The sequence below is a fragment of the Callospermophilus lateralis genome, chromosome X (genome assembly GCF_048772815.1).
Source record: "Callospermophilus lateralis isolate mCalLat2 chromosome X, mCalLat2.hap1, whole genome shotgun sequence".
Taxonomy (NCBI): Eukaryota; Metazoa; Chordata; class Mammalia; order Rodentia; family Sciuridae; genus Callospermophilus; species Callospermophilus lateralis.
In genome coordinates, this window is record NC_135325.1 from 31,199,469 (window position 1) to 31,211,840 (window position 12,372).

General features: G+C 41.2%; 1 protein-coding gene and 1 pseudogene across 1 annotated transcript in view; one reads left to right on the top strand and one right to left on the bottom strand.

Annotated features, from left to right (window-relative positions):
* The first annotated feature begins 266 nt into the window (after positions 1 to 266).
* On the top strand, positions 267 to 671 carry LOC143638988 (small ribosomal subunit protein uS8 pseudogene; annotated as a pseudogene).
* Positions 672 to 4,737: 4,066 nt separating this feature from the next.
* Dipk2b (divergent protein kinase domain 2B) overlaps positions 4,738 to 12,372 on the bottom strand; it is a 43,356-nt gene continuing 35,721 nt past the window's right edge. Inside the window, exon 5 of the mRNA XM_077107685.1 lies at positions 4,738 to 12,098. Within this exon, the coding sequence (XP_076963800.1) occupies positions 11,758 to 12,098 (341 nt within the window). The 3' untranslated portion in view covers positions 4,738 to 11,757. The remainder of the gene's footprint in view (positions 12,099 to 12,372) is intronic.

Below are 12,372 nucleotides of genomic sequence, written 5' to 3' on the forward strand. Positions count from 1 at the left end.
CTAGATGTGTGAGGGATAAAGATTTGCTCCCAGGATGTAGGCTCTCTGTTCACCTCACAGATTGTTTCTTTTGCTGAGAAGAAACTTTTTAGTTTGAGTCCATCCCATTTATTGAGTCTTGATTTTAATTCTTGTACCACAAGAATCTTATTAAGGAAATTGGCACCTAATCCCACATGATGGAGATTAAGGCCTACTTTAGAAAGGTAAAAATATTTTTAAAGAATATGAATCTGCTCTTTCTGACATCTTTCAGTGTCGCCAGAATGGTGCATGTGAATATCCTGGCTGATGTTCTAAAGAGCATCAACAATGCTGAAAATAGGCAAACACCAGGTCCTTATTAGACCGTGCTCCAAAATTATTGACCAGTTTCTAACTGTGATGATGAAGCATAGTTACATTGGCAAATTTTAAATCATTGATGATCACAGAGCTGGATAAATAGTTGTGAACCTCACAGGCAGGTTAAAAAAGTGTGGAGTGATCAACCCCAGATTGGATGTGCAGCTCAAAGACCTAGGAAAATGGCAGAATACTCTGCTCCCCTCCCAGGGTCAGTTTGGTTTCATTGTATTGACAATCTCAGCTGGCATCATGGACCATGAGGAAGCAAGATGAAAACATATGGGGGTGGGGGTGGGGGCAGAATCCTGCGATTCTTTTTCTAGGAATGTAAAACATACATACAAAGAATACCTCAATGGGGGAAAAACAATCTGAAACTGCATGATCTTAAACTGACTGTTAATATTTTATTCTTTACAGTCTTATTTCTATGCAAAACTTTATTAAAAAAGAAAAATAGCCAAACACAAGAAACAAAACAAAGTTCAACAAATATAGAATCTTTTATGACCTGTTAGTTTCCCTTAGCATTGGATCATGTTTTCTTATTGCCTTATAACTTCTAAACAGAATTTTGATTTTAGTTGCATATATAATCATGTGGGTATGAACCAAATTACTTAGCCATTTCTCTTGTGTATTTAAACAATTCTCTGATATTTAGAAGAATGTTGTGATTATCATTTCAATGAATAAACCTTATGTTTCTTTCAGTTAAATTTCTAGCATTGCATTTTTAAAAACAAAATTATAGAATATATATACATATATGTAAATATACATGAATATGCATATATGAAAATATATGTATATACATATTTGCAAATATATGTATATGCATATATGTAAATATATGTGTATATACATATATGCAAATATATGTGTAATTGTATATGAATATACATATATGTAACTATATATGTAATTGTATATGTATATACATATATGTAACTATAATGTATATACATATATGTATATGTACATATAATCTGGAAAGTCATATAGCTCTTCAGGGTTTGTTATAAGAATCAGCCTCCTCCTTCTCTTTCCCTCCATTTGCTTTGCTACACAGACAATGACATCATTTAACTAATTCTTTTGCCTACTTACTGCCACTTCTTTAAATAACACGTTCAAATGAAAACTTGTTGATTTTCTTTGTTTAGGCATTATGTATTGAATCTTCACCAAAATGATGATTCATTTTGCTTTTCTTCTCCCCAGCCCACTCTTCCCATGTATACTCTTCTTATACTCCCAATAAAGATATATAGTTATTTTGGTTAAATCAATATTTTGTGTCTCAATTACTATGGCTTTGTAAATGCCATTCAAAGTCATGAGGTATACAATGCCCACTTTTCTTCCTCTGCATAACTTTTTGTTTTCTCTGAAGTGAATTGTGTTAATGCCTTTGCTTGGTTTTCTATGTATTTATATTTAATTCAAATCCAAATTATTCACCAGTTTTCTAAATCTTCTCCCAAAACATTCAGACACATCAGGTTTGTGTTTCATATTCTGAAGGAATAGCTTCTGAAACCTTCTGACTTGTCCTCCTGTAGACTGGGTGAGTCTATTGGTGTCACTTGGAACCCCACTTCTACCAGCATCTTGGGATTTCTTTCCCCTTTCTGTTGTGCCCTTAAGAAGAAGATATCCTCCAAGAACTTTCTACCACAGGGTGCTTGGAAAAAAATTTGAGAACTTGAATATCTGAAGTTATTTTGCTTAGTTTGAATAGAAACAAAATTGACTGATTATTTGGATAATGAATTCAAGGTTGGAAGTAATTTCCCTTCAGAATTTGGAAGTCACCACCACCTCTGAAAAATTGTGAGCTTTTCCAACCTTTATCCCTAGGATTCTGAACTTTCATCTATTTGCAATGAGCACTGCAAAAGTCCTAATTGAAACACGAATGGACTTTAATTCTTGGAATGTTAATCTTTGTGTTGATGATTGCCTCCTGTGTGCAAGCATATGTTTATTTGCATGTTTGTGTCTCTGTCTGGCTATGTGTCTTTGAACTGCATGTCTTTGTGTGTGCTCCTATGTTACTATATGGTGCCTGCATTTATGTACTTTATCTGGGTCTCTGTGTGTCTGTCAACCTGTGTGTATGTACTCTTTGGAACTCTTATTTTTGGATATTGGACCTGCTGGACTAATTCTGTAATTCACTTTTTATTTCATAGTTTTTAATCTGACTTTTTGCTCTACTTCCTGGGAGTTTTCCCACTGGCCAAACATGGGAAAATTCAAAGCATCAAAATAAATATTAAATTATAACCCATTGAATGAGATAAGACTAACTCATACTTATACAAACATATTAATAAAACAGTAATTGGGGGAAAGAAAAAGTTCTTTTTTATAATAGGCTGGCAACTAATAAATGTAGAAGGAACAACAGAATTAGAAATCATCATTTAGCAACCATCAGAATAAAAGTTGATTCAGGCAAGAACCATCAATTGAAGTTAAATTGAGTAGGTAGAAGCTTGATGAATAGAGAATATTTATGTTGTCTAAAAGTATTTCCTCTTCAATTTTGTCTTAACTTTTAAATTGGAGGTTTACTAATAGACCCTATCTTAACCAAATGAATATCACTAGTAAGGGAACAAACTGACCTCATATGTCTTCAGATAGTCTATAGTGAAGAAGGTACAGCATCACCCAAAGTGAAAAGCCTAAATCACATCATAAGGAAACATCAGACAAACCCAGATTGAAGAACATTCTACAGAATAACTGGCTGTTCCACTTTGAAGACATCAAAATGATAAAATACACGCACATACACATATACATGCAAGGACTGAGAAACTATTCCAAATTGAAAAAGACCAGAGAGATACAACAGCTCAATGCAATATGTAGTCTTGGATTGGGTCCTGAGATGGGTTAAAAAAAAGTTTATTTGAAGGATATTTTTGGAGAAATTGACAAAATTTGAATAAGGGCTATAGTTAGACAATAGTGCTGTATCAATATTAGTCTCCTGATTTTGAGCATCATACTGTGGTTATGTAAGCCTTTATTTGTTTTTAGAATATAAATTCAAGTATTTAGAGGCACATCTGTAACTTTTCTAAAATGGCTTAGAAAAAAAGGGGGATGGAGAAGTGGGAAGAACAAGAGGCATTGGAGCAATAGAAGGAGGGAGGGAGAAAAATGGTATAGCAAATGTGAGAAAAAAAGGCAAACAAGTGGGAATACAGATGCAGGGCATATGGAAATTATTTGCACTTTTCTTTCAGCTTTTCTGAAGGCCTGAAATAATTTCAAAATAATGTAATGGGGAAAAATGAAAATAAAATGAGTAGGGAACTCAAACAGATGGATGAGTGCTCTGGAGAGCCAGTGGGGTTGGCCCAATGTGACCTTCACTCTGTGAACATGGCTGGTTTGGGGTGGCTGAGGAGCTTCTGATGTCAAGTCTTTTGGTCTTTTCCCATGGGGGTTCCCTCATCATTCTTCTGCCTGGAGGTGAAGGCCAGACTTCCAGTGCAGCAAAGGGTGGGGAGCTCACAACTACTGTGACCTTGATCCTTTGGTTTTCAGTGTGACCTACCACCCTAGTCTCTGCATGCTGCCCCTGAAGAACCTTTAATGGATTTTCAGGGAAGGGGCCTCTGATACTTGTTGGTCTTGGAGGGCCATTATTTGGCTGTACAGAGTGGGGGAGACTGACTGCTTCTGAAAATAGTCCTTCAAACCTTATCCATGTTTTAGCCACCTTGTCCCCCCTCACTTCCTGAACAATCTAAGGCCTCCAATTCCTCAACCTTTTGAGGGAGTTTGTGGTATAAATTGGGTTGGTTCTCAGCATTCTCTGCTGCCAGTTTAGGATTCAGTTCTTCTGGTCCTAAGTTATTTGCTTTCCAGCTTTCAAAACTGTGTTTCTATTTTTCTCCTCTCTCATTTCCCCCTGTCTTGTAGTTTATGCCTATTAAAAATTCCACTTACTCTTGTTCAGTGGGGGGTTACAAATGTTCAATCCATGATTTTTAACAACCAGTCTGTGCATAAATCTCTCTGCATTCTTGATTACTTCCTTTGGATACTGTCCCAGAAGTGGAATTACTGGGTAGAGTGTGCCATCCTTTCAGAGGCTCTTGATGAACTTTGCCAAATTGCTTTGCAATAGGATTATATTCTCACCAAGTTCCATGACTTGTCTCTTTTCCTGAAATTTTTCATGCTTTGGGTAGGATCATTAAAAAGATAAAATATTAAAATATTTGCTATTTTGACAAGTGAAATATGAACTCACTTTTGGCACGATTCCCTTAAAGAGTGATTTTTTGCAAGGAAGCTTCAGGTATGAGCAGGAGGCAGAAAGATTAATTTGGCTCAATGGTGGCAGGTGGGGATAGCAAGGTAGGGAGGTGGGGAGTGGTGGGTTTCCACTGGTGCTCCATGCCCCCTCTGTAAGAGGCACCATGGTTTGTGTGAGGAAGGAGGAAATCACAGGTAAGTATGAGGAAACTCTGGGTCTCTGCTGCCTTCCTGTGTAGATAAGGGCAGCCTTGGTCCAAGCATGGGCACATTCACCTAAGCAAATTAAATAAAAGAAAGGGAGAGAAAACATGGGAATAATGGAAATAATAATAATGGAAATGCTTCTACTCAGTGAACAGGACCCTAAAGTGCACCTCAAATGGGAGACCTGGATCTTCCTTTGAATCCAACTCAGTTTCCTTGTGTTTTTAGTTGGGACTGTCTTGTCACATAGGCAATATTTTGATGTTTTGAGATACTTATTTTTTTTATACAATATATTCCAAATATGCAGGCCAACCCCTGCAAATTAGTGCTGAACTAATTTTTGAGTTTTTTCTTTGTTTTAAAACTTTTTATTTTGGAATAATTTTATACTTACCAAAAAGTTCCAAAATTGTATACAGATTTCCTCTACACCCTTCACCCAACTTCTTCTCATGTTAGCACTGTATATAACCATAACACAATTATCGACACTAAGGAATTAACATTAATAAAATGCTATTTGCCAATATATAGACCTTACTTGAATTTTACCCACTGAGTTGCCCAACTGAGAAAGAGAACAGCACCTACAATATCTGGAAACTGGCATGGCATTATCAGTTAGGACTTGCCCTCAGTGTTGCTCATAGCTGACCTGGCCCTCACAGCTCAGCCTTCTTGTTCTCTTATAAACAATTTCTGAGATTGCCAGCATCAAAAAAGGCCACTCTGTGACCAAGAAGGATCAAGACTAAATAAGGGCACTCATATCTGAACACAAACAAAAACATGAACATCAAACAAAAATGACCGAACGTTCCAAAATATGGGATGTTCGCTGTCTTGCGAATTGTAGCTTTAGCCATGCCTCATTCCTTCTGAACTACCTTTAAGATTTCTTGAGATATGCAATCATAAAATTATCCACACTTCCTGAAAGCATCTAATTCAGAACATCAGAAGTGAACAGGAAAATAAATGTTTTTTTTTTTTAATCCCCTTCTTTCCTACATGAAAGGCAACATCCTGGAAATACCGTTTTGTGCTTTGCTTCTTTCCTATTTAGCACTGTATCCTGTGAATAACTCCATATCAGTTCATAGAGTGCTTCCTCATTCATTTATACAGCTACATCACACTCCATGGTGTACATGGACTAGTTCTTTCAAACCTATGTCCTATGTACAGAGATTTAGATTTTTTCCAATTTTTAAAATTACAATGAATAACTTTGCATATACATTGCAAATTTTTTGCTTATTCATTACTCAACTGCAGTGAACTCCATTGCTGCAATGAATAACTTGGATGCACTGACTTTTGACAGAGAGGCTGGTGCAGTATCCAAAGATGGACACATCTCCCTCTGTGATGCCACACTGGCCCTAGGGTCAAAGTCTAGGTTTGAGGCAATTCTCTGGTCACTCAAGTAGGTCAGGAGTGCTCTAGTCTCCTTATCTGTCTCTCTAAAGAGCTCTAGTGGGTGGGGGGCATACACAGGTTGCCTAAGCCCACCTTTGCTGGCTAGTTTCTCTGAGCTGCTTTCTTGGAGGGCCATTATGTCTGCAAATACAAGGGTTCTTGCCTGTGTGTTGGCCCTCCCACATGGCCTAAAACTAGTCTTAATATGCTGAAGAGCTGCAGACAGATCAGTGAGTATCCTTGTGTACATGCAAGCTCATATGTGCCAATATATGTGATGACAGGCTCAAAGTGGGGAAAAAAGCCATATCACCATGAACCGGTAGTGAGGCCAGAGCTTTCAATGGGTCAAGATGTGTTCCTCATTTCTCTTCCTACAGTAAGCATGGATAGACTTCTTCAAGCTCCCAATATTATCTGATGGAGGAGAATTCCCTTCTGAGCTTGGTGGAGGGCCAGGTTGGGGAGGTATGTATAATGGAGGTATGTATAATGGTATGTATAATGTATAATGGCTACCCACCTGCCTTTGATGATTGATGTGGGAAGTGAAAAAATGCAGTCTGATTATTGAGTATCCTGAGGCATCCTGGGGGCTTCTGGGGGCTGGGGCAGGGATCAGGGTCCTTTTCTTTTGCTTCTATGTTTGTGTTGGCTGCATAAGGAACCCTTCTGCTGGGAGACCCTTGGCTTTTGAGCTACATTTGCCTTCAAATATAGGATCTTGAGAGACATCACACTATTTAAACAAGGCAATGTCCCTGGAGTAAATATTTTTCTCCTCATTTTATAGATGTAGAAAGTAAGGCTCAGAAAGGTTCAGTAACCTGCCAAAGGTTACACAGTAACTACCATAGTCATGGGTTGATACTAGGTCTGTCTGATTCCAGAGCTCTAGATCTTCCCCAAAAGAACACAAATCCAACAAAATATTTATTTTAATTCTAGAGGAAATGTTCAGGTTTGTGGAATTGCTTATAGGCAGAAGTCAGATGCTATAGGAGAGGACTGGGAAAGCAAGAGACCTAAAAATTGTCACTTTTAGCAAATCACTGAAACTAGTTTCTTCCTGTGGAAAGAAGGACTTGCCCCTGGGCCTGTGGTTAAACCTTCCTGATGGTGGCAGCCATAGGTCTTTGCCATGGCAGTTGTTACATATTTATACATCATCCCTGGTCCCACCCCTGCTCCCCTTGGGTGTAGAAATCAAATGAGCTCCCAGAAAATGCCAAGAGCATTCAATGCCAAGTGTAATTCTGCAAACTGTACAGTTGTAGAGGGTCTGAGTTTAACTTCATGCTCTATTGTCTCATCTTGCAATTCTTATTTTTGAATAGGAGACCTTGCATTTTCATTTTCCTCTGGGTCCAACAAATCATGTAACCTGTTCTGTAGGCTAAAAGGTATTGACTGATCTAACTCAGAAATATACTCTAATGCCTCCAGTAAAATTCCAGGGGACTGAGAATACATGATGATATTTTTGTTCTGGCTGAAGTCACTTGAGTGTTGACTCACCTGTCTCCTAGCTGTTGAGGGGAAGGCACTGTTCCTGGGGAAGGGGCTCTGTCCTATATATAGCCAGTATGATGTATGAACACCACCAAGAAAATAGGGCAGAAGAACACAGTCATTGTCCTCAGTAGGGACATTTTCTCAGCATCTTCTGTGTCTAGCCTTGTGTTGCTATGAGGAATATGAAGTGCCCCACATTGCCACCATGCTCAGGAAGTTTCCAGGTGGATGGGAGGGTGAGACACAGATCTTTCTGGTATACTCTTGGGATTAGTCCCAAGTGGGACACAGAACTGTGGTCTAGGAGTTGAGATAAAGTTCAGAAAGTGACCTGTCAGGGCTGGTATGTAAGAAAAAGATTTGGGTCAAGAAAGCACCCACACGGGGTCTTCAGTGAACATTTGAACTTTGTAAGTTGGAGAAGGTCACCGTCAACCCTGAGTATGAAGGCATCACATACTTCTCCAGAATTTCCTTATGCTTGACATTGAGTGTTCTTGGCTTGCTTTTGAATCAATTACACTAGATTGGAGTTGATGTGTGTCATAAGATGGGTTCTCTAGAAGCAGATACTAAGATGGATTTAGGGGTTTATGTTGGTTTCCTGTGGGTGCTATAACAAATTACTGCAAAGTGGGTGGCTCAAAAAAATTTATTCTCTCACAATTCTAGAGGCCAGAAATCTGAAGTCAGTTTCACTGATCTGAAATCAATATGTCAGCAGGACCTCACTCTCTCTGGAGACTCTGGAGGTGAATCTATTCCTTGCCTTTTCTAGCTTCTGGTGGCTGCCAGAGTTCCTTGGCTTGTGGTCACATTGCCCTAGACTTGGCCTCAGTTTTCACATTTCCCCTCTTCAGTCTCAAAACTCTCTTTGTCTTTCTCTTATAATGGGATGGTGTTTAGGGTCTAACTGGATAATCCTAGATAATCCCCTCCATTCAAGATCTTTTACTTAATCATATCTTTTCCATGTAAAGTCACCATCACAGGTTCTCAGGATTAGGAATGTGGACATATTTTTCTGGGGGCCACCATTCAACTCACTACAGGGTACAAGATGTTTAAGAGGGACAGATATCTGTAAAAAGAATACAGGGGAAGTGGGATGGGCAGAGGGAAGTTAGACTGTGATATAGATTCCTGACCAGCTCAGTGGGGAGTTCTGGAATGAGAATTGCCTGTCAGAGTTGTTACTCAGTGAACCAATATGGCTGGGCTATCACACCTCACCAAACCCAGTCACTGGACATGAATATGCCCTAGGAAGGGTGTAACTCTGAAGCTGCAGGGTAGCTGAGGCAGAGCCAAAAGGGGTCAACAGCTAGGCAGACAGTTGTTCCCTGAAGTAGGGAAGGGATCCAGACAACTCTGCTCTGTTTCTGCCATAGGGAGGGAGTGGCAGAGATGGTCTGTAGATTGTATGGGGTGTGGGTGGGACACATCTCCTGAAGGCAATGCCTGAGTGGGGCCTGTGATTTTTAGGCCTGTTGACAAGAGTGACACATCTGCTCTGTCCTGAAAGCATATGAGAAAAGGGACTCTGTGACCTCCTGAACCTGCAAAAATTAATTGTTGGAGAATCATTTCTAGGCCATTCCAAAGCATACATAGCTTCTGCCTAACATCTATCTGTCCTGCCTTCATTAGCTCTTGGCCTGTACTGCGGATGTGAGCACAGCTGCACAAATACAGAACTTGATTATAATTTGCACTAAAAACAATCTCTCAATAGCCCCCTGAGGGTGCTTGGGCGGTTTGGTTCTTTGCTCTCTCCTGGGACTCAGTCAAGTAGGGCACCAAGATCTCTTTCTCCTAATTCAGGAGGGATCTGAGTCTGTATTTCCTGCCTAACAGTCAGCAGCTCCAGGGATTATGTGATGGTTTTGAAGGAACATTTCTCAGAGTCTCAAGAGACTGGTCTGAAGGAAGGGTCTGGAGGTCTGTGCAGGTGGGCAGAATTGTGATAGAAGGGTTAGAGGAAGGTTTCTTCATCCCCATGAAAGGGTCCATTTCTGTACTCCCTGGGGACCTCACTCAAAGTCACTCATCATATGGAACAATCTTGCAATGGAAAAACACCTGCAACTAGAGAGATGGGCTGAGTGTTGGAGGGTCTCTGTGACCACCCTTATTCTTCAGTGGAATTCTGGAAAGTCTAGAGGCTGTGACTTTTCTCTGGACTCTGGACAGGATAATGTCCAGGCTAGGAGGACACAGTGCATTCAGGTCAGCAGGGAGAGGGGTGGCTGTGCAGGTGGGAAGGGTGGTCAGACTTCACCTTCCAGAACAAGCTGGAAGGCAGTTTCAGATTCTCAGGCAACTGAAGCTTGCTATTCCACAAGCTTGGCCTGTCATCCTCACTATCATGGTTGCCATGGGGCTGTGTCTGGAGCAGTCAAAAGCAAACCCAAAGGGCAACATAGCACATGACAAAAAATAAGACTTTTGGGGGCCCATCGTTAAATGTAAGTGAAAGGACTAGATTTGAATAGCACAGGGTGAGAGTCAGAAGCTGATGGGGAAGACAAGAGGAGCATGGGTTGGTAGCATGGGTTCTGGAACTATCCCAGCAAATCATTCTCCAACCCTGGGCCTCAGTTTCTCCATCTTCATAGTGAGTCATGTTAAGCCAAGTGTTCTGACCTTAAAGGTGCTGATTTAGAGGTAGAAAAGAAGAGGTAGACTGAAAGGTCCCTGGGGAAAGAGGGTTGACAGGAGACTGGGAGAAGATCTAGAAGAACCCCACTACTGTTGCATACATGGAGGTTCACATCTCATGTGGCTAAATATTTAATTTAAAAGGTATAAAGCAGACTGACTGTTAACTAAACTGTGTTCTAATGACTGACTTTGAAAAATATAATTTTGTAATGGCCTGTGAAGCCAAGTTTGAATGAAAACTCTGACTCTTTAGAGTTGTACTCTGGAGCACACGGTATGGAGAGAGCCCACCCTGGTTCCCAGTTGTGGCTACATTAAAAATGTTCTAGAAAGCAGTAGCTACTTGGTACCCCAGCTGCTGTGCTGTGAAGTCCATCTTTGTGATTGGACTGAGGTTACACTTTCATAGCCTGCTTTTGCCAATGACTGAGTACAGCAGAGATAATAAGAGAGGTCCACTGTGGGAGACATGGGATTTGTCTGGTGGCTGGCTTTGTTTTTGCTCTCAGCTCTTTGCTTCCTCCTCTTTGCCTTTCCCATAGGCACTTTCCCTAAGAAAATTCTCACCCATAGAATCTTGTCCCGGCACCCACTTCTTAGAGGAATGAAACTAACACACTGACTCTGGCTGTCCCCTTCTCTTCTTAGTCCTAGTTTCTCCCCACACTACGAGGTGCCTCAAATGTAGAAGTAGGGAGTTCCAGGTACCTGAAGTGTGGCTCAGGAGCAGACAATGGTGGGTATGTCCCCTTGGCCTGCAGTCTGCTCCCCCACAGTGGTGTGAGAAGCATGGAAGGAAGAACAGGGAACAGGAAGTTGGTCTCTTTGTCTGAATCTAAAATTCCAGTAGTCCAGAGATTCACTTTCACCCTGCCTTCCCTCTACACCAGCCTTGTGACCTGCATGGCTCTTTCTCAGCCCACCTGTGTGTGCTTCTGGAACATGCTTTGTTACCACCTGGACTGGGGCTAGTGAGCATGTGTCCCAGATCTCTTACATCTCTGTATTCTTTCACCTTTATGAAACTCTGGTGGAGAAGAGAAGAAACCAAGGCTCAAACACATTGAGTGAGTGTCCATACCCAGGTTCGCTGATGCCCATCCCTGGGCTCTGCCATGACATCTCAGTTCTGCCATGACATTGCCAGGAGGGGCAATCACATGATTTGTTACAACTGTCCTCCTTAGTTTGCGTGTTCTTGAGCCCCTGGGAAGTGAATATGCATTTCTACTAATGTTTAACATAGAGATGCTTTGTTCGACCTGGCAGCCAAGTGTGTCATCCCTTCTAAGTCAGCTGGGATCCAGCTCCTCAGAACTTATCATTGTACTTGCAGTCTGGGTAGCGGTAGGCAAATCTGGGGTCACAGGTTCTCAGGGGCCTCAAGATGTCCTTCAGCCGGGTGGCAGCCCCAAGGACTTCTAGATCTGGGCTGGCCTCCTCGCCACACTGAACAAGAGCAGTGTCTATCTCCTCTTGTACTGGGGAGGGGAACCTCCCCTGGAGAAGTCGAGGCAGCAACTGCTGACAGACCAGCACAAGGCTCTGCTTCTCAGGAACCATATTGCAGGAGGGCAGCTGGGCCTGGCAGCCAGAAACCAGGCAGCTAAAAATGTCTTGATCTTCTCCTGCCCTGGTGGCTACTTGGCTACCTAGAAAAGAGAAGGGGAAGATCACACACTCTACAGCCTGTTCTCCTTGATGGAGGACACCACTAATTATAATTTCTGGGTGAAGTGGTTTGCTCTCCCAGCAATTCCCTGTCACCAGGAATTTAAAGCTCAGGGATACAATGGCCTCTTTTGAAAACAACATGGGAGGAACTCTCTCTGTTACAATAGGTTGAGACCTGAACATGAAAATCCCACTTATCCCTACCAGAAGTTGGGATAGGCTCTATTTCTGGTAGGGATAAGGGGTCATATC